Source organism: Dipteris shenzhenensis, chromosome 22 (genome assembly GCF_047967505.1).
Source record: "Dipteris shenzhenensis isolate YYH24624 ecotype China chromosome 22, Dip_SZ_1.0, whole genome shotgun sequence".
Lineage (NCBI taxonomy): Eukaryota > Viridiplantae > Streptophyta > Polypodiopsida > Gleicheniales > Dipteridaceae > Dipteris > Dipteris shenzhenensis.
The window spans coordinates 45,864,770-45,886,031 of record NC_141617.1 but is presented as its reverse complement, the minus strand read 5'-3'; the positions used below and the strand labels follow the sequence as shown (position 1 = coordinate 45,886,031).

The following is a 21,262-nucleotide window of genomic DNA, read 5'->3' as shown; positions in this document are numbered from 1 at the left end:
ATGCGTTCCTGGGGGTCTGATCCAATCCTTCTTGTAGGTCAGCGCAAAGGGGCTGGGTGTAGCTGCAATAGTTTAATATGAGGGCTTGTTGGTCGGGGTAGAGGCAAATAGCTTCGTTTTGGGGAACTCCATGTTAGCCTTCCTAAACCTGGAGGCCCTTTGCTAGAGCTAACCCCCAGAACTGGGCCAAGGGCTTAGGCCAGCCCAGAGTGACGTCAAGAGAGCTATCTGTGCTGTGCTGCTCCCTTATGATTCAAAAAGATCTAGGGCATATGTATGGCGCAGGTTAGGTGTAGGTACAGACGGCAGCTGGTACCCGGCAGAAAGTCCAATCTTGTAATTGTCTTGCTAAGAGTTAGTTTAACAGCAAGATTGATCGCCTCTACAGCCTCTTGTCAAGCTTTGTGTAGAAATCTATTTGAAAATACCATCTTATATGAATTGTGTGTCAAACTATGAATTATAGTGTGATCTCTGAGTTTTAGCCTAAAAGGCATGCTTAATACTCAAAACTTCCTCTCATCAGGAAATTTTGATCTTGGGTCCATTGTATGCTTGTTGTTTGGTTCCACCATGTTGTGCCTGAAGGCCTTATAGGGGTTAGTGGTTGGTCAATTCGGGGTACCCCTGCTGTGTTCAGCATACTAATTAGATTATCGATCTACCTTTCAGAATTGTTCAGCTGGTGCGTTTGACTCTCCTTTGTTTGCTGGAGGCAGCCAGTCCATCTTGCCCATCGCGCTGGCTTCATCTGTGTCGAAATGTGGTGAGTTTTTCAAGGCACAGATTTTATTACAGGTGTTCTATTTAAGGGCTGGATATAGTGCCTAATTTACAATTGTTTTGAGCGTTGCTGCTGCTTGTGGTTATTACTAAACATCTGCAAATAATGTTTTTTAAAAATTACAGCTGTCTTGAGCTTTGCTGGTCATGGTGGTCATTACTAGACATCTGCAAATAACGTTATTTTTAATCAACCTTTGGATTATGTTTACAATGTGTATAATGTTCATCTTTTGACATTCTTTTCAAATTCAGGAAATCGAGCTGAAACATGTGTTTGGATTTTGTGCAGATTCTTGCTACTTCTACCACTATTGCTGCTGGTGGTGGACCCAGGAGTATGGAGAGTGATTCTCAAATTACAGTTGATGCTGCCAGCACGGATGAATCATTTGCTAATGATGAAGAAGGCATGATTACCAGGTCTGACAAGGCTAATCAAGCAGGATTGAATGGTTCAAGTTTGACTGAAGGCAAGTCAAGAGAAGGGGAACAACTGCCCCGTTACAGCACTCGATTATTTGCAGCAGAGTAATGCCTAATCTTCAAATTGGTAGTTTCAAGTTTAGTACAGTTTGATTGAGGATGGCAGATTTTTTAAGTTTGACTGTTGTTCAAGTAGTCCAAAATATCCAAAGCTGATGCTGTGTAGGCGTTGCAAGGATAACAAATTTTATCCACTCTCCCATAAAAATTTAAAGAAACTCATATTTTTTTGGAAACTATGGTAACAAGTGTGTAATCATACGTGTACGTAGACAAGTGTGGCTAGATTGCTCTGAGGGTATGGGTAGCAACCCTAACTATAGATGTATCGAATACTTCTTTCTCCTAATAATGTACATTTTAGGTCTATTTTTGTGTGTCACTAGTGTGAGGGCCTACCTTTTCCCCTATTCTTCCATTTCAAGTTGGTGTTAGACCTAACAAGAGTCTGAGACCCTAAGCCTCCTGTGATTAGAGCTAGACATTAAGATTATGAGGAAGTCCAGGGGAGTAGTAGAGGTAGTGGTTGAGAGGGGACCTTCAAGCTTGACCTCTGTTTGTTTTCTGTCCGAGATAAGCTTGACCTCTGTCTGCTTTTCTGTCTGAGATAAGGTCAAAGGCCTTTGGGATCTCATGGTTTCATGATGTATTCCGCTTTGAGCTTGCTCTCGCGGGTTTTTTCTCTTACGTAATAGAAGTCTCTTTCTTGGAAAAAAAAAGGGCCTTTGGGATGAAGAGTGACAATGGCTACACTCAGCCGAATAGTAGTCACCAGTCTGTTGAGCTAAGGAGAAGCAGTGAATTCATTAAAAAGGTTAAAAAATCTTTGGAGGGCTCACTATTGACTTCCTGTCTAGATGTTTTGCAAGGTAGGTCGGCTCTTGTGGTGAGTAGATATAGCTAGAATAGCTTGATTATGGCTACGGTAGAAGCTCAAAAAGAGATGTTATAAGGGCCCATGAGCCCATCAAGACAACTTGTGACGATTGTTTAAACAGCCGAGAGGTGACAGCCAAGGAGAATAGCTGCGCAAGGCACAGCAGCACCACGTGGTCCAGCACAACAACTGTGTAAAAGCAGGCCCATCAGTTGAGGAATGGATTGGGAAAATCAAGAGGCTGCATAGACTTTTGAAGATAGAGCCAATAAACAAAGCATAGAAGCGTCGGGAGGAGCTGTATGTGCGCAGTTTACTGTTCATTCAATTGGAATCCACTTAATGACTCTTCCATGCTAGTTAAATCATGTAATTGCTGTTGCTAGTTTCCATGCTTCATAGACTAGATTTTAAAGCTTACAATCTACCAACTGGATGCAGCAGTTGAGACATGAAAGGCATGGAAGCCTGTTCTATGGTGACACATAGCTTTTCAGCAAAAGACCCAAGGGCATGTAGTCCCAACTAGGAGTTTAAAGCTTTGCTGGACTCATAGGAGGGCTGTCTAAGCGTGTGAGGCTGCATATATAAGTCAAAAAGGCCCATCAGCCTTGTAGAGGATGTTGAAATATTTATATTTCCTAAAGCAGTGGCAAATGTTATGTAATAAGGGGGACTTTTTCCCTTTATTAAGGTTTTTTACCCCTAACCTCAGTTAGAGGTTGAGTTTGTGGGTGAGTCAGGCACCACACATCTTTTGACCCCAGCTAGGGTTCATTCTAGGGTTTCATCTCTATGAAAACCCTAGTTTTGTAGCTCATTGTTGTTGCTGCAATTTCATTCCAGCTTGCTTCAGCTGAATTCTCTCGTGTTCTCTTGCTTCCATTTCCAACTTTTGGCATCAAAGCACGTTCCCACACCTCTACCCGCACCTCCAATGCCCTCTGCCTTCAATTCTATCGTGAAAAACTTAAGATTTTGTCACGAAGAACGTAGCCAAAACAGCTCGTATTTGCTAATAGCCATCTCCTACAGGGTCCTCTTGCTTGGTCGCCACTTTTAGAGAAGTTCTATTGGTTTTTGGAGGCTTTTTTGCTTATTTCGATCTCGTTTGGACCAGGCACCACCTCCAATTGCAAGTTCAAGGCTGGGCGCCTCTTTTTGAGTACTTTGGGAGCTTCTTCTAGGCTCAGAGACCTCATTTTGGACCCATTTTTGGCAAAACGGCCAGCTGAACCTGTTTTTGTGGGATTTGCTGCTGTTTTTTGCACACAACAATCATTCCTAGACTGGGTGCCTATTTCTTGGGGGTTAGACACACTTTTCCAGGTGTTTTTCAGGACTATTTTGCTGTTTTGAAGCTTTTCCATCACTCTCGGGACTGTGGTGGGGCTTCTGGAGATCTCTCTTGGCTGTTTTGAACTTGTCACAGGCAGTATTGTGCAAGGACAGCCCATATTTTGCACCTGCAGTTGCATTTTCAGTCCTTTCTGTTTTTTTTCAAAACATAGATAAACATCAGTCATTTATTGCTTGCTTAGGCAAGCATACTCTAAGAAAAGCACAGATAGTTTGTGAGCATTTTCACATGAATTTTGTTTGCCTCTTTTTGTTTGCTCAAATGGTGTGCTTGCCTAGGAGGATCTGTTGGATGGCACCAACTATCCTCTTTGGAGTTTGTTTATTCGCAATCTGTTGGTTGCGAAGGGCACCTGGAATTATGTTACAGGTGCTCGGTCCTATAGCACCCCGCATTCCTCCACAGCAAGTGGAGCTCGTGGTGGTGGTGCAGGTCGTGGGCAATAAGGACAACAAGCTGCCCCAGTAGGGCAAGCACAAGTGTAGACACTTGTAGGTATTACTACTGAGCAAAGGAGGTGGGGTACATGTAATGCTCAAGGTTGTCTTTGATTTCACTGAATATCAAGAGGTTTATTGTCCCTCTACTCCTGAGCAAAGGAGGTGGGATACATGTAATGCTTAAGGTTGTCTTTGATTTGAGTGAATATCAAGAGGTTTATTCTCCCTCATATCCGGTCATGCTAGACTGCTAAAGATGCTTGGGATATTTTGGAACATATGTTTCAAGCTCGTAATGAGGCGAGATTCTCATATTTGTGTAGAGAGCTTGATAGCGTGCACATGGATGAGGGTGACTCTATGCAGGAACATGTCACCGGGATCCAAGATTTGCGAGAGCAACGTTTGAACATTGATGATGTCATTTTGGACTCAAAGCTTGTTACTTTTAGTTTGAACTCTTTGCCGGAGTCTTATCTTTCTTTTCATGTCTCTCAACCTTTCGATGTTAGGGAATCATAATCGCCTTACTTTTCAAGAGTTGATAGCACTCTTGTTGCAGGAGGAGCAGACACAAAAGAATATGGCTTCATGTTCTCGTAGTGGGGAGCATGCTTTTTCGAGAAAAGTTAAGGGCAAAAAGAAAGCTCAGCCATGCCTCTAGCAGTGGTTTTGACATATACATGCAGGTGGGAAAGATAAAAAGGATGCTTCAAAGCCTTTCAAGAAAGGCAAGTGCCATTATTGCAAAAATGACTGGTCATCACATTAGTGAATGTCCCAAGAGACTTGCAAAAGACAAAAAGAGAGAGGCTGGTATGGCAGTTTTAGGCTTAGCTCATAATGCAAGTTGTGATGATACTTTTGTCCATTTTGTTGAGCATGATTGGCCTTCTTTACTTGCAGCTATGATGTTTCTTGGGAGTCACGTATTTTTAATGTGAATGAGATGGCTAAGACATGGTACTTTGATAGTGGTGCATCCCACCGTATTACCTCACATAAATCTTTCTTTGATAAGTTATCTAGTGCATTGGTTGGCAAGTCAGTTTCTTCTGCCAACAATTCTTCTTATCCAGTTAAAGGGATTGGAGAACTTTCACTCACAACCATGGATGGTTGAGATCTTTGCATCTAGGATGTTTTGTATGCCCTTTTGGGATTAAGAAGAATTACTTTTTTTCTCTTCTTTCTCTCCCAGGTCATCTTTGGGGATGACAGATGTACGGTCCATGATAGGGTAGATATTATGCCTTGGTTTCACTGGTACATTATGTCACATGTTATTTCAGCTTGATGCCTATCAGAAAAGAGCATATTCAGCTTTTGTGGCTTCTACCTTTGGCATGCTAGGTTTGAGCATGTGAATTATGGCAGCCTTATGTTATTGCAGAAGCTTAATATGGTTGGTGCCTTGCCTCGTTTGGAGACTCCTCCAAACAAAATATGTTGAGGGCTGTATTTTGGATAAACTGCATCATTTTTCATTTCCCAAGGATGGTACAGTCCGGGCTCCCGGAATTATAGCTCATCCATACTAATGTTTGTGGGCCCATTCTCACTCCGTCTCTGTGAGGTCATCTTTATTATGTTACACATTCATAGATGATTTCACATGTTTTACTTGGGTCTTGGCTCAAGCAGAAGCCTGAAGTTTATAATGTGGTCAAACAATTTGTTGCCTTGCTTGAAAATCTATCTGAATGCCAGTTGCAGATCCTCTGTTCAGATCGAGAGGGGGAATATTTGTCCAAGGCATTGCAACAATTTTTTGTCGAGAAGGGCATTTCACACTAGTTTATGGTGAGGTATACTCCTCAACAGAATGGGAAGGGTGAAAGGAAAGATGGGTCACTATTGGAGGTGGGGAGATGCATGCTAAAAGCAAAAGTCTTGCTACACAATTATTGGATGGAAGTGATCATGTGCTCGAATCATATTCTGAACAGATGTCCCACGAAGGCTCTTAAGGTCATGACATCTTATCAAGCATGGTTTTGTCGTAAGCCTAATATGGGCTATTTCCATACATTTGGTTGTGTAGCATATGTGCATGTGCCTCAAAATTTGTGTGGCAAACTTGATGACAAGGCAGAGACTAGAGGAGATTCAAGGTAGGAGGGCCCAGTTCGGGTTTTACTCTCAGTAGACCTTCTGGATCCAGAAGGGGGATAGATGCTCTAGAGAGTTCTTCAGGGCAGTGGGTCAGAGATACTCTTCGGACAGTCTTCGTAGACTTGTGGATGAGGTCGGGTCTCTTCAGACGGATCCTTATCGTCTTGTTGAGATCACTTCTGATTTCTATTCCACTCTTTACACCGCCGATCCAGTCACCGAGGAGATGATCAGAGCCAGAGAGGAGATTTGGAGTCATGTCCCCCAGATGGTCTCAGACAGGATGAGTCATGTTTTGGATAGTTCGCTATCACTCCTGGAGATCACAGATGCGTTACATGAGCTGCCCAGAGACAGATGCCCGGGGGAGGACGGTCTGTCGCCCCTTCTTTTTAGAGCTCTCTGGCATACGATTGGGCCTCATCTGCTTTCTGCCTTTTGAGAGGCTCTCGATACAGGATCTTTGGGTGAGGCATTATGCACAGGTATGATTTGTCTCATCCCGAAAGGGGGAGACAAGACAGTCTTACGTAATTGGAGACCCATTACACTTTTAGGGACAGCCTATAAGATCCTAGCGAAGACCTTGGCCCTTCGTTTAAAGCCTATGCTGCCAGATATCATCAGAGCTACTCAGACACGATTTGTCCAAGATAGGAGTATCTTGGATAATATCTTCACTTTTTGGGAGGCCACTCACAGGGCGAAGGAGAGTCAGCAGGAGATTGCAGTTCTCCTTCTTGATTTTGAGAAGGCCTATGACAGGGTGGACTGGGGTTTCTTGGAGGGCACTATGAGGAGGCTGGGCTTCAGTGATAGATGGATTTTATGGGTCTCCTCACTTTACTCTCACTCTTCTAGCAGGATGGTGGTCTGTGGAGGCAGAGGACCGGCTTTTTTGCTATCCAGATCGGTATGACAGGGATGCCTGCTTGCACCTTACCTTTTCCTTTTTGTAGCGGAGGCTATGGGATACCTTATGCAGGCTACCAGTCATGGTACTTTGGGCCTTCATCTGCCTATCCGGCAGGAGCAGGAGCAGGAGCTTCTGGACACTGAGTTTGCTGATGATACGGCACTGACAGTCAGAGGAGATGCATATAGTCTTGCTACTGCTGCGGATGCAATTGACAAGTTCTGCCTAGCCTCAGGGGGACTTGTCAATTGGAACAAATCAAAAGGCATCTGGACTGGAGCTCAGCAAGATACCCCAGCATGGGGAGGAGACAGAGGCTTTGTATGGATACCTAGAGGCACCTCCACGAGATATCTAGGCTTCCAGGTTGGCATTGAGGTGTCCCTGACGCAATAGTTTGCCCCAGTTCTTGAGAGTATTTGGAGAAAGCTAGCCTACTGGAGTACAGCTAGACTCTCTTTGGCCGGTAGAGCGCTGGTACTCAACCAGGTTCTACTAGCGACTATGTGGTATGTTGCGTCATGTTGGTGCTTTCATGCTGACTCGATTCGTCAGGTGAGGAGATTGCTTCGGAACTTTCTGTGGAGTGGTGGGTATGGTTCTGAGGACACTAGGGCCAGAGTTTCATGGGATACTATCACTTTACCTTTCTCGCAGGGAGGACTTGGGGTTCTTGATTCGGAGATGCGGAGCAGAGTCCTTTTAGTCAAACTTCTTCTTAGAGGTTTGACTCCAGGAGATTAGCCATGGAAGCAGTTCCTACTGCATGGGATTCACCAGTGGACCCCCAGAGCAGCAGGTCAGTGGACAGGTAGAGTCAGTTGGATCTTCCTGACGGACCAGCATTCTCAGCCTTCCTCACCATTTGTGAAAAGGCTTGTTTAGATATGGGATCATTTTCGACAGCACCTCATCAGAGCAGTTCCCTTCTCCAGAGAGGAAATTGCCCGACAGCCATTTTACCATAACCCCCTAGTTCGGTACCAAGGATCTTCCCTTGGTATAGAACTTAGGACTCCCTTGGCCAGATGGCATGCTCAGGGGGTTGTGACAGTCGGAGATTGGTTCAGGGAAGGTGCGGAGATGTCAGAGGAGGTGATCAGAGATAGACATGGGCCACTTGGACTGCCTCCAGATTACTGATCATGAGAGCTATTCCTCAGGAGTGGAGCGATGTACTTACAGATCCAGCCTATGTTGATCCCATTTCTACTTGGTCAGGTTGTTTTAGTGAGGCTAGGCTATGTATTGGAGTTCGCTTAGGACCGGCACCGTTTATTTATTTTGAGGCGGACTCCTCTCACAGATTGTATCCCACTCAGCCCCTGGATCGTTAGGAGCTTCTTTGGCAGAGAGTCAGGGTCATTGGTTGCCTGGGTAAGGAATGGGCCACAGATCCTTCCAGGTTGACCATTGCAGAGGATAATAGATGGAGACTTTGGTTTTTTTAGGGTCGACCTCTTGCGGAGCTTGACTGGGACCCAGGTGAGTGGGCATGGCCTGCTCCGGTGTCAGGGGTTCGTCCTCTTTCTTTCTTCCAGTACTCGACGAGGGCGGGTTACAGGCTTCAGCAGAGAGACTCTCATCACATTCTATCTGCCTCCCAGCATTGGCACGCACAGGGACTTACTGCAGAGCTCTTGCTGAGCTACTGGACTCACTTTTGGGGCATCAGTAGAGCCAGGAAAGTCTCCTACTTTCTTTGGCTCACTATACATAGGGGCATACGTGTGGGTACTTGGCTCCAGCGGATGGGTAGACCCTCCTTGTGTATGCGTTGTCAGCTTGTAGAGGAATCTAGTAAGCATTGTTCATAGAGTTGCACTAGCTCTAGAGTGGTATGGACATGTATCTTCAGGTTGTTCTCATATGTTACATCTGAGTCCTTTCTGATGACGTGGGGCGCTGCTCTTTGGGGGAGAGGATTTGGAGCCTTTACTCTCTTTGAGTCAGAGCCAAGAGACCTCGGTTTCTTCATGCAGCATCGCCAGAGACGGGGTCCCACGGAGGCCAGCATCATGGAGCCGCAGGATTTACTTTTGGTACCGGTACCAGCACAGGATTCCATGCCTACTTCAGCTGTAGGGTCAGCCTGGGAGGTGATTTCCAGCATTACCCTATGGCGGATATGGTGTTCGCGATGTTCTTTTGTCCTTGGGGACCATTTATGCACGGAGGCTGACACTCTCGCTTCCATTTGGGCAGAGATTATCTTCACTCTTAGGAGTCAGCGGGAGAGGTGTACAGGCACCTCTTTGGCAGCTCGAGGGAGACTTTTATCCTTCATGAGGACATGGGACTGCTCTTTAGTTTTTCACTTGACCCCTTTTGGGATGTCGTGGCATTTTAGACCACCTCCATGGCTTTTTTGCCACATTGTTGAGGCTAGGGATAGAGTACTTTCTCTCCCACCTGTTGTATGATTTGTTTTGAATGGAATACATCACTCTTTATTTTCAAAAAAAAAAGCAAGGGGTATATAGACTTTAGCATCCTGTGTTGTCACCAGTTGGGATTTTATCTTTGCTGGAAATATAGATTTTCCCTTTCCCGGTTTTGACATAAATCAGGGTCCCTCTGAACCCTCTAACGGGCTGCTGCCCATTTCCTTTTATGCTGCATCGGACATGCCAGTGGAAAATCAGAATTTGCAGGAAGATCTTTTGTATTTTCTAGCCAAATAAACAGTATACCTAATTATGCTTTCTCTGCCTTTGCGAAAGACCTCAGCCTTGCCAAAGTGCATTTCTCTCCTTTGTGAAAGTTATCCTCACCTCTCTACAACTCTCCTTCCAGTCAAACCTAATCGTGTAAGTCCCTCAAAGGATTATTATGTGGTTTAACCTTTGTGACCTTTGTTGGGAATGGAAGCGAGAGAATGGGAGAGAATCGAGCTGGAATGAAATTGCAGCAACAACAATGCTGAGGAGGCCATACTTCTACGAGGAATGTGAGACTTTGGCTAGAAGGAGGGAGAGAAGAAAAACTTTGTGACTTCCCATTTTAGACTTCAGCGAGCGAAAGAAGAAACTTTTGGTGAGGCTGTAGAGACACTTTTACAAAGGCAAACTAGAAGATGCTTTGAAGCGCATGACTACGGAATTTCATGAGGGTAGCCCCCGTCTTTTTTTAGATTCTTGCAATCCTCTAGGAAAAGTTTTATCATTTGACCTCATTGCTTCATGCAAATGAAATCAACCCTTAAGGTTCAATTTCCCTCTACCAAGGTAAATCAACCAATCATTCATTAGGCAAGGTGGTAATCATCAGAGTGGTGTATGTATAACATGATATATTAAATGGCCGCATATTTTAAAACTTATATTTTTAAACATAAATGTGGACCTACATTAAACAAGTTATTTTAGTTTCCTCGCGTTAATAATATTTGGCGTGTTAAATATTTCAATTAGAAATCTCCTCTTTCATTAACCAAACTGCTACGTTATATGTTTATAAGGTGATTGCCCTTGTTAGTAATCAAGCATCCACGTGGTCGGTCATTTGCAACTAGAGTTAGCAGATGCCGCTTAGGGTGAACCGAGTCGAACCAAGGGTCAACTAACCTAATTCAACCAAATGCAGGCTAGTTCAAGCCACCACGAAGGGACCATACCTTCTCCAAGAAGACAAGCCATCGTTAGTAAACCATGCTGCATGTAGTGTAACTTAACTTGACTTACCATAGCTAGATTAATGAAGTTTGTCTATTTCACGAAAATTTTTTCGGACCCCTCCCAAATTTGAATGTCAAAATCACAAGAAAAATTAAAAGGGATTTTGGGAGCAATAGCTTTTCCCATGCCATCTTGATTGATAGTTCAAGTATAAGCAGGGCTTCAGTTCAAGATCACGCCAGAATGTTTTTGGGCATTTGGAAACCATTACTTAATTTGAGTACAAGGATTAACCAAATTCTTTTTAAGCATTTTGTGCTTGGTGTAGACTAAACTGTTATTGACACATTTTTCAACATTGGGTCTAATCGTAATTCAAGGAGGTAACTCAATGTTCTTACATCATTTACCTACCTTGTAATAGAAATCATAGCAATCCATGGGGTGCATGACAAATCTAAAGGAGGCAACAAGCTACTATGCAACCTGCTTTTCCGGAACCCAATTTACTGCTAGAGTGTCCCAAAAATAGGTGCCAACAATTTAGGGCGGGGAACCTACAATTGATGGATTCCTCAATCCGTGAGGCTGAAAAAGATGCTTGTAGGCCATGCCTTGGAGAAACACTCTCGCTTATCAGTAATCTTCCTTGTTCCCCCTGTGCCTTGCTCCCAAGTGGCTTGTAAGGTGCAGATGATATTGGGCCATATGTTGTGAGGGTGGTTGCAGGCCAAATCAGCTGCTCCTCCATCACTAAACTGCAGTACACCACCCAGATAATCAGGTTGTGACGTTGGCTCACTGTCCTCCGGAGAGACCTTAGGTCTTTGGCGAAAGGGAGGGTCCATGTCTTGGATATATAGATCATATCCAATAGGCTTCACGTTGTCCCTTTGTTGACAAAGCTGCCATGCCACAGGTAAAGTCTCATTGGGTACGTTTCGTCTTGGCCACCATCTCGAGGGAGCACTGCCAAATGTAATGAGCCCTTGGATAACTCCACAAGTAGTGAGCTATCGTCTTGTATTCCTCAGCATTGCAGCAGTGACAGACCCCTGGTCCACCCTCATTTGCTCGAACCGTGGGTCCATAAGTTTGTAAAGAGCCCATGCGGCACCTGTTGCTTGAGCCATTGCCAAATTGTCCAAACTAGTGCAGAGGGTTTGTGGCCACACTCTCATCCAGCTTTGCATCAGTGGTAATCCCTTCCTTGTGAGAGGGGCGTTCGTGAAGATCCATCAGTGAGACTGTTTATGTAGTCCACCTATGCAGGGTGTGTTTCTTAGAAGCCCCTATCATCACCTCCGTGGTGCCCATGTGTGTGAGATGTGTTTCCTAGAAGCTCGTGCCATAGCAAAAGCTTCCAAGACTTGGAGCCTAGATCCAGATGCTTGGTAATAAGCTTCCCCAACATGGCTCTACTCTGCATCTCTAGATTGATGGTACCTAGGCCTTCATATGCTTGAAGGAGAATCATTTTCTGCTAGGCTGGCATGGCTCAGGTGTTGCATGTGCCCTTTCAGCCTGCCCAAAGAAAATTGTGCACTACGTATCTCAGCTACCCCATGCACCTTGTGTGAAAGCATTAGCACAAGGCAATGAACTAGGTTGCTTCGTAAAGGATGTCGATCACCACCGGTACTCGCCTTATCAAAAATAGCTGGGTGGAGCTCCAATAGAGGAGGTTGCACGGAACACTCTTGAGTCTTAACACTGAGGCAAAGTGCTGCTTTGCTGAAACATGTATTCTCACTTGACAACCCAGGTATCTCGTTGTCTGCCCTGGAGGAATCCAATAGAAACTAATGTTAGTGCCCCACGATTGGAGCTCCTCGAAGCCTATGCTAAAACTGATTGACTTGTTCGATTTGATCTTGAAGCCCAAACATTACACCTCCAAGGAGAGTCGAATTCTCTCTAGGCTCTCGGGCGATCTCATTAAGAATAGGGTTGTTTCATCTACGAAGTTTGAGGGGCATGCCATAACTCTGCATTCTGCGTTGCAACAGTTGCCAAATCTTCTTATCGGTTTGGGTGACGCATATCATCGAGGCCATTCGCTTTGGAGTGGAGGAATATTCAAGTACCTCTGCCACCACACTCTAGCATTCTTATGCACTCACGGTATATGATGTCCTAACTAGCCATCACCTTATCTCTTGCACTCACCATGTCCTAAGTACTGCACACTTTCCATAGCTGGTGGTGTCAAACATGCAGCCTTGAAGCGCCACAATGGCTGGGTGAAAGATCATGAGGGCATACGTACTAAATTTATTGCATATGGAATAAATACTATGGCCCCGATCTTAGCAATGTTTTTTAACAAAGCGGTTTGCAGTGGTTCCCCTCACACTTGGACTCTTAACATTATCACTCCTATTCACAAGGCAAGGGATCCCATGAGCCCAGGAAACAATAGGACCATTATGATTGGACATGTCATATCCAAGATCTATGCATCGGTGCTTGACAAAGGCTAGCCGATCACAGGACTCTAGATTACATTCTCACACTTAGGTGTCATTGACGAGACCAGAGCACAGAGAGAGAGGGTTTATTGCCGCGTTGTGGATTTTCAAAAACCCTTTTGAGACAATGTTTAGAGCTTGCCTCATTGGGGTATGATCAGGAGATCGTCTGGGCAATCAATGATACTTTATGAGAGAGTCTCAAGCACGGTTTGGACATGTGCAAGGTGATAGAGGAGATTATGAGCACTAATGGGGTCAAACAAGGTTGTCCATTATTACCGACCTTGTTTTGCCTCTGTATAGACAAGCTTGAGACTTTCATTGGGACCCTAGGGGGCTGGCTGCTGTCTTGGTAGATCCTTGATCTAGATCCTCCTATACGTAAATGATGTGTTCTTACTCTCATCCTCAGCAGATGGCCTCTAATGACACTTGGATGCAATTCATACGTTCTTTGAGACACATGACTTGAAGCTCAACCTTGGTAAAACCAAGGTCATGACCTTCAATACATCTTGGTTAGCCATGCTCAAAGAGCTCTTCACAGTGGATGGATTACCCACGGATGTTGCATCATCCTATACGTACTTGGGGGTTCCTTTTCTAGCCCGATGTTCACGATGCGAGCAGCGATGCAAGCCCGACTGAGCAGGGCATACGTCTCATTAAGTGCCAGTGCTTTCACTTTCATATCCTGGGTCCACCAAGTCTCTTCTATTTGACTCTTTGGTCTGCCCAACAGGTATGTATGGAGCCCTTATTGGGAGCAAGACCTATGAGAGATAGATTGGACTCGAGTGGAGAGGCTTTAGATTCTCTTGCTTTCACAAATGATCCGCAATAAGCCTTTATTCCCACATCAGATAGGCTTTGGCAGCTGAGGTTGATTAGAGATGTTGGTATGCACATGCACGCAAATTGTTTGAGTTTTGTGCTTCACATAGATAGATTTCCTCCCTTTCAGAATAGCATTAAGCCCCCCTTCGTCCTGCTCACATATTAGGAAGTGAACCAGGTTATGCGGGAGGATCTCTTGCAATAACACACATTCAGGACCTTGTTGGCACCCAACAAGCTTCCTGTAATGACTAGCTTCTACAGGGACCATTGCTTGCGGGTTTGAGAGGTCTTCGTTGATCCACCAATATATACACGGCTCCGTCTCTTCTACCACTTGAGGATATCGAGTTTCTCATCGCACCGGCTTTGCATTGAGAGTGGATGGTTTGAGAGCATACCGAGAGAGGGTTGTACCTATTCTTAATGTGATCGGCAAGATATAGAATCAGAGGAGCGCTTCTCTTTTAGATGCCTTGTATACTATGAGATCTGAGGTTGCTATCACTATCTGTTCAGGGATGTATCTAGTTTCTTGTCCTACCCAGATCAAAGATGCCCGGTGGCTTTCATTCATGAGACCATCTGATGCAGGGAGCATTTGATTAGGACACACATGCGAGATCAGGATGCACAGTCAAACTCTAGTCAGAGCTTGGTCATGGACTTTTTCCAATCATACAGCACGGACTAGCAAGCCTAAGGGAAATGGCGTTTCCAAGGATCAGAGTGAGACACGGTAGACTTGGTATTGGTTTGAGGCATAGATCAGACTTGGGGACCTTCCCTGCATTCTCACCAGATGGGAGGCATGGACGAAGGGTGTGATAGTGGCACTTGTTAGATGCAGGGCTATAGGTAGGAGATGACAACGGACCACACATACCAATTGTTGCCTGCACTCTATCATAGGCTTTATGCCTTGGCAACCTCATACACCATCAGGCTCCCTCTTATGCTTGACCCCTCCGAAGCTTCTAGATGATCATCACAATGCTGCCACATCAAAGCTTCCATCCTTTGCATGGGCTTAAAGATTTCATTTTATGTATTGGTGTTTCTATGATTATGGCTATGTTGTATTTGTCTTGGCGGCTGATCCCTCCATAGAGACTCCACATTTTCAGCTCATTATATCAGGTTCTTTCAATCTCGTAGACCCTTTGGTCTTTCAAAGACTTTTACTAAACTCTCTCTCTCTCTCTCTCTCTCTCTCTCTCTCTCTTTCTCTCTCTCTCTCTCTCTCTCTCTCTCTCTCTCTATCTATCTATCTATCTATCTATCTACCTCTCTCGCTCTTGTTGTGTGTGTGTGTGTGTGTGTACATACATACATATGTATGCATGTATGTATGTAAAAGATGATAGATCCAACAAACACATACACGTAGAGCAGTGCACACATGCAGAGTACATAGTACGGTGCATAGTTTTAAATTTAAATCAAACTCTGTGTGTGTGTGTGTGTGTGTGTGTGTGTGTCTCTCGCACATGCACATGCACGCACACGTGCACGCACAGATTGTAGTGCACTACACACGCACACATGCACGTGCACATATGCACACACGCATGCACGCACGACAACCACAAATGTTTTTTAAAAAGTAAAAAAATGTGGACAAAAGTTTCGTAAAAAATAAATAAATGATGTTTTGAAATGAAGTGCCATATACTAGTGAAGACAAATCAAGTAAGGGCTTATGTAGTACAAAAGCTTGAGCAAGCGCTGGTACACATGGAGGTGGATTGCATTCTTATTTTGAGAGTCAAAACATACTACCTTCCTCACAGTAATGTTTTGATGAGTTTTTACTTTTCTCAAATCGTTCGAGCATTTTGTGAATTTTCATGTTTTGATGAGTTTTTACTTTTCTCAAATTGTTTGAGCATTTTGTGAATTCTCATATTGACTTTTGTCGTGTGAGCATGGGATGATGTTGCTTTCTAATTCCTTGTGCCCAACATTCTGATCATGTAGCAAGGATCATGTTTAGAAGGGTTAATATATTATGCTTTGTTGTAGGTGCTTGAGTCGTCTCCTTGGAGCTGTGGGTGGAGATCCTAGGCACTTCAACTTATTTCTTGCCAAGGAAGATCGCAGTTGCAAGGATTCCTCAAAAAGTAAAGGGGATTGGCTTGTTCTCCAACTTGGACAGCTAGTTGCTCTTGCATACCAGGTCAATGCTTGTTTCACAATGAATTGTGAAGCACACGCACACACTCACTCTTTTTTTTGTAAGAAGTAATATTCCATTTAGAAGAATGTACATTCATAGTTGGTCTAGAGCCACATATACACGCATGTGCACGTGCTTTCTTTGGTCTTTTGGTGATCCATGAATATGGAACCCTTGAGAAACTTAAAATAAAAGAATGAAAGGTCAGGAAAAGAAATGGGCTAAAGTAGATTTGACTATGAGATTGCATGATGAGAGCGAGTCGAAGTAAAATGGAAAATGCAGAATATATGTGTTGAAATAGTGAAGTTTTCATTAAAATTTGATTTGTTGTCAAATGGGCAAAAGTAGATTTGACTATGAGATTGCATGATGAGAGCGAGTCGAAGTAAAATGGAAAATGCAGAATATATGTGTTGAAATAGTGAAGTTTTCATCAAAATTTAGTTTGTTGTCCTCCTCAAATCAAGCCATGCAAGATCTAAGTAAGTTTTAAACCCTAAACCCTAAACCCTAAACTGTCACATGAATTTATAGTTCGTCATTTATGGTAAGGCATCCAGGTTGGGAGCTCTAATGATAAACCGAATATGACCTTTAAGAACAATAAGATGATGTTCATGATGCTAAGGATTGATGTTTCATAAATGTGGCTTTTGATTAGTAGATGAAGATGGATTTGGTGATTAGATATCTCTTGTTTTCTTGAATGCTAGCAAGTATGCAAATCATCTTGGTATCTACAAGCCTACAAATTAATTGCATAAGATGGAAAAAAGGTATGTGTAGTACTATGTGGTCAAGTCTTAATCGAGTCAATAGTTTATTTGAGTGGAATTTTTTAGACCAATTGACTGCTATATTCTCTAGTGACTGCCTTGGAAATAACTTGAAGGGTTATCCCAGACAAGATAAGAAGGGAAATGAGGATAAGAGACAATGTGGAAAAGAGTCATGGGCTTATCAAATTGATACACATCATTAATCTAATAGTCAATTGTTGCATTTGGATATTAAAGAAAGCTTGGCAATGCTTCCATAGGAACTTCAAGCCAGATCTTGTTAGTAAATTATGTCGGTTATGCTAAGATTCTTGCATAGCTGAAGAAAGGCTATTAAAACGCCCAAGGTAGAGCATGTTGGAATCTAATAGAGATATCTTTGGATGGATCTTCAAGAATAAGTTGAGGGGTGGAAGTATGTTACATCCCTAGCTAACCAGGGGTTGCTAGTGGCTAGCCCAAAGGTTAAGGGGAGACCCTAGAGGGTGAGGCTGTTAGCTTAGAGTGGAAGGCCCTAGGGCTAAGGTTAAGAAAGACCATCTAGATTAGGGGTCAAATGGGATAAGAAGAAATCATGAGATATTTAGCCGTGGCTTAGGCTTTATATTGGATGAGGCCTTGGGCCTTCCGCATTCATTGATCAACTAATATGAGAGATTATGTTTGAATATTCAGGTGCATTTCGAAGAAACTTTCTTTGGGTCTATGTCCTTAAGTGGAACATTGCCCATAAGATCGAATTGGTGCCTGGTGCGCAACTCGTATTTAGGTAGCCGCACATGGCTAGTTCAACTGAGGAGGACTAAAATTCGTGGAAACTTCAAGATTACCTTTTGACACGGTCAAGTGAGACCTAGTAAGTTACCATGGTGTGAGCTAGTGTGTTTGGCTGAGAATAAAAATACGTCTTTGCCTGAGGGTCCAAATAAATTGACCAAATATCCGACCTTACTTCCAAAGGACATTGTTATCGATCGGCTTATGCTAGATACTTTACAAAGATCCATTTGAGAGTAACGACATTTGAGAAGGATGTCTTAAGGCCACGTTTCAGACACAATTCGGTGATTATGAGTTCTTGATGCTTATCTTTGGATTCATCTAGTGCGCCAGCAACTTTCTAGGAGGTGATGAAGGGTCTCTTTTGTCCATGTTTGGGAAATCTAGTTATTGTCTTTCTTGACTATATCTTAGCAAGTCTCTTTTAGAACGTGGACGCCATTTGTGGAGAGTGCTGGGAATACTTTGAAAAGAGCAACTCTTTGCGAAAGGATGCTAGTGACTATGCTGTTGATGCAACATTATGCAGGATGGTAGACGAGTAGCTTTTCAAAGTAAAAAGCTAATTGACCCTCAATATTAGTGGCAACACATGAAAAGTTGTATGCTACGTTCATGCATTGAAAAAATGGAGACATTATTTGTATGGCTCCACTTTTGTAGTCTATGTGGATAGCTCTTCTTTGAAGCCATTTTGTAAGACCTAAGGGGCATGAAGTCCCAATGCACGGAACTTATGCAAGAATTTGACTTCGAGATCTGCGATTGAAAGGATTTACCAATAAGGTAGGTGATGCCTTGAGTAGAATTAGTATTGCGAGTTAACTTTGCCTATGTCTTGATATGAATTTTTAAACCAAAAGGGCCTTGAAAGGAAGGAATCCGGTATTGTGTGACCAGGGCCTACTTTTTGCAAAAAGGAGGTCCTAGTCGCATGGTACCAGATTCCTTGCTTCTAGGGCCCTTTTTGGTTCGGAAATTCATTTATATGCTGTATAATCTTTGAATGAGCTTTTTGCTTCAAATAAAACCCCAAAAAAATCTCATTTGGTTAGACATCCAAACCGTAATTTTTCCTTGCTTTTGTTATTTTCTTCTTGTTTTCTACTAGAAGATTCCTCTAGCATAGAGGATGCATCTCGTGAAAAAGCAGATTAAAAATAGGCGATTAAACATATATGGCCTTTTATGATGATTTCCTCAGACGCATATGATGAAGTACATGCCGGGAATGCCCCTCTTGGTAGCAAAATTAGAGAGCATTCCTTTTCGGATGCTCTACTTTTTTGAAAGAGTAAGGTCTGAGTACCTGGGAAAAGGGATATAAGCTGCTGTATCTTGTTCAAATGTCATGACAGTCCCTGTGCCGCACACCGAGGGGTACAAGGAACTTTGGGTCTAGTCAAATGAACCTTCTTTTGACCTAAGCTATATGTTCGAAGCTGTCAATAGTGCCAAGTCAACAAGGTTGAGTGCTGAAGATATGGTGGCTTGTTGCATTCTTTGAGGGTAAAGACATGGTAGAGTATTTCCATTCTATGATAGGATTACCATAGACCTCTTGTGGGCATGGTACAATTTGAGTGATCTTGGATCGACTCACCCAATTATCACGATTGATTCCTACAAAAGAGAATATAACTTGCTCACATGTTTGAGGAAAAGTTGTTTATCCCGCATGGCATATTGGCTGAAATAATTAATGACGGAGATGCTAAGTTTATTGGATATTTCTAGAGGGCTATGTCCAAGACGTTGCACAATCAGCTCAGTATGAGTTCGGCTGTTCATCTTGAATCGGATGGACAGTTTGAGAAAGGTTAATTAGACCGTGCACAATATGTTGAGAGCTTATGTCTTCTGGAGCAAATTGGGAAGAGTATCTTCTGCTATTGGAATTTGCTTACAATAGTGCTAAGCATTCAGCCACCCGAATCAGTCCATTTCCCAAATCCCCATGAGGGGTTGACTTGGAGGATGACAAGGTTGACAATAATGTTGATTGGTTGCAACAGCAACAAGATATGTTACAATTGCAAGGGAAAGTATTAGTGCTCAATATGGAGTGCAGTTTTATGGTAGTCAGAAGCGGTTACCTTGATTCCTCTCAAAGGGCCAATGGGTTTGATAAAGATCCCTAAATATTAATGGAACTGGCAAAGTTTATTCACACTTTTGTGGTCCTTCTTTGATCCTTGAAAAGATCAATGAAGGGGCCTTCAAGTTGAAGCTACCTGATAGCGTTCAGGCACATCCAGTATTTCATGTCAGTAGACTGGAAAAGAAGTTGAATGCAAGATATATTTTAGTGTTTGAGGATGAACTTGTACAATGTGGTGATCTAACCACTTATGTAGCCCTTGAACTGGAATTTACTATGTAGGGGAAAACGGCTTAAAAACATGATTGTTTGAGAGCTAATGGTCAAGTGGAAGGATCGCTCAGAAGAGGTTAGTACTTGGGAAAGTATTGATTTTATTCGGTGCCAAGTCTTAGAGTCTATGTCTCAGTCTTGCTCTTCTGAATAACAGGGACAGAATGCACATAATGCGGATGTAATGAAGATTGGTTAACACACCATAGTATGTAGTATGGCAATGGATGCATATACTTGGTGTGTGACTGTTTTAATTGTATGCATGATGTATTACCACTTTCTGTAATGGTGCTGTAGCAGGTTAAAATAAATAGCATGCTTAAAGGAGAGTTTGACAAGTGATAAACGATTCTAAAATTTGCAAACCAGTGGAGTCTCAAGGGGCCCTTTGGAGTCTGACATACAAGAGACATAGCTAACTACCCTTCAGACCTAAGATGTGACATTCAGGTTGAAAACATAAAATTTTGGGGAAGGCTTTATCCTAAAGAATGTTTTCCAGTTTCATTAGAACAGAATTTAGCCACCACGTGGACTTGGTTCCTTAGACAGCATACAAAGGCCCACCACAATGACGACATGCCACAATTCCTATCCCTCTACAGGCTTAGACACTTTGTACTAGTGTTTATGCTTACGTTGTATTTTTCTTGGGTGTGGATGCCCGCTTAGAGGCTCTGCCCATTCAGCGTATTCTATCTAGTCTTTTCAGTCTCGTAGACTTTTTGGTCCTTTGAAGAATTCAATAAACTTCTTTGTGTGTGTGTGTATGTGTTTTGGCGCCCCGGGGGGGGGGGGGGGGATGCACTTTCTTCAAAATCTTTAAAAATTTCCGTGTTTTCTAACTTGCCTTAATACCTTTCCTGTCTTCTAGCCATTGTTTGTCCAAAGAGGGTGGGGTCTCGTTTTCTCCGTTTATAATTTAGTGGCTTAATTCATAGTAGCTATTGCTTGCTATGGGTGATGAATTTTATGATTTTCAACCCTTTGGTATGTATCATGAGCTTAAAACTGCATTGTTTGTTTGTTGTTAAAGGATTCAGTCTGAGCTTGGGCATGTTCCTGGATTCATCTAGATATATGCACTTCTAATTCTGAAGGCTCTTATCTAGGAAAACTGGCACTAAACAATGGGTGAAAGCAAAGCTTGTCCTCCTCCCTGGTATCTCCATACTTGTGGTCATATGTACTGGTATTTATTCAGCTGTTTACGTATCCTTGTGAAAAATGCCCTGTACA

The 21,262-nt window shown here is 43.1% G+C and overlaps 1 protein-coding gene across 3 annotated transcripts in view; it reads left to right on the top strand.

The window, feature by feature from the left end:
- SWEETIE (HEAT repeat-containing protein) overlaps window positions 1-21,262 on the top strand; it is a 198,277-nt gene that overhangs the window by 124,975 nt on the left and 52,040 nt on the right. For all 3 annotated transcript variants that reach the window (XM_087393941.1, XM_087393940.1, XM_087393939.1), the window contains exons 31-33: window positions 673-766; window positions 1,076-1,314; window positions 15,931-16,084. In XM_087393941.1, coding sequence (XP_087250067.1) covers window positions 673-766; window positions 1,076-1,314; window positions 15,931-16,084 — 487 coding nt within the window. The remainder of the gene's footprint in view (window positions 1-672; window positions 767-1,075; window positions 1,315-15,930; window positions 16,085-21,262) is intronic.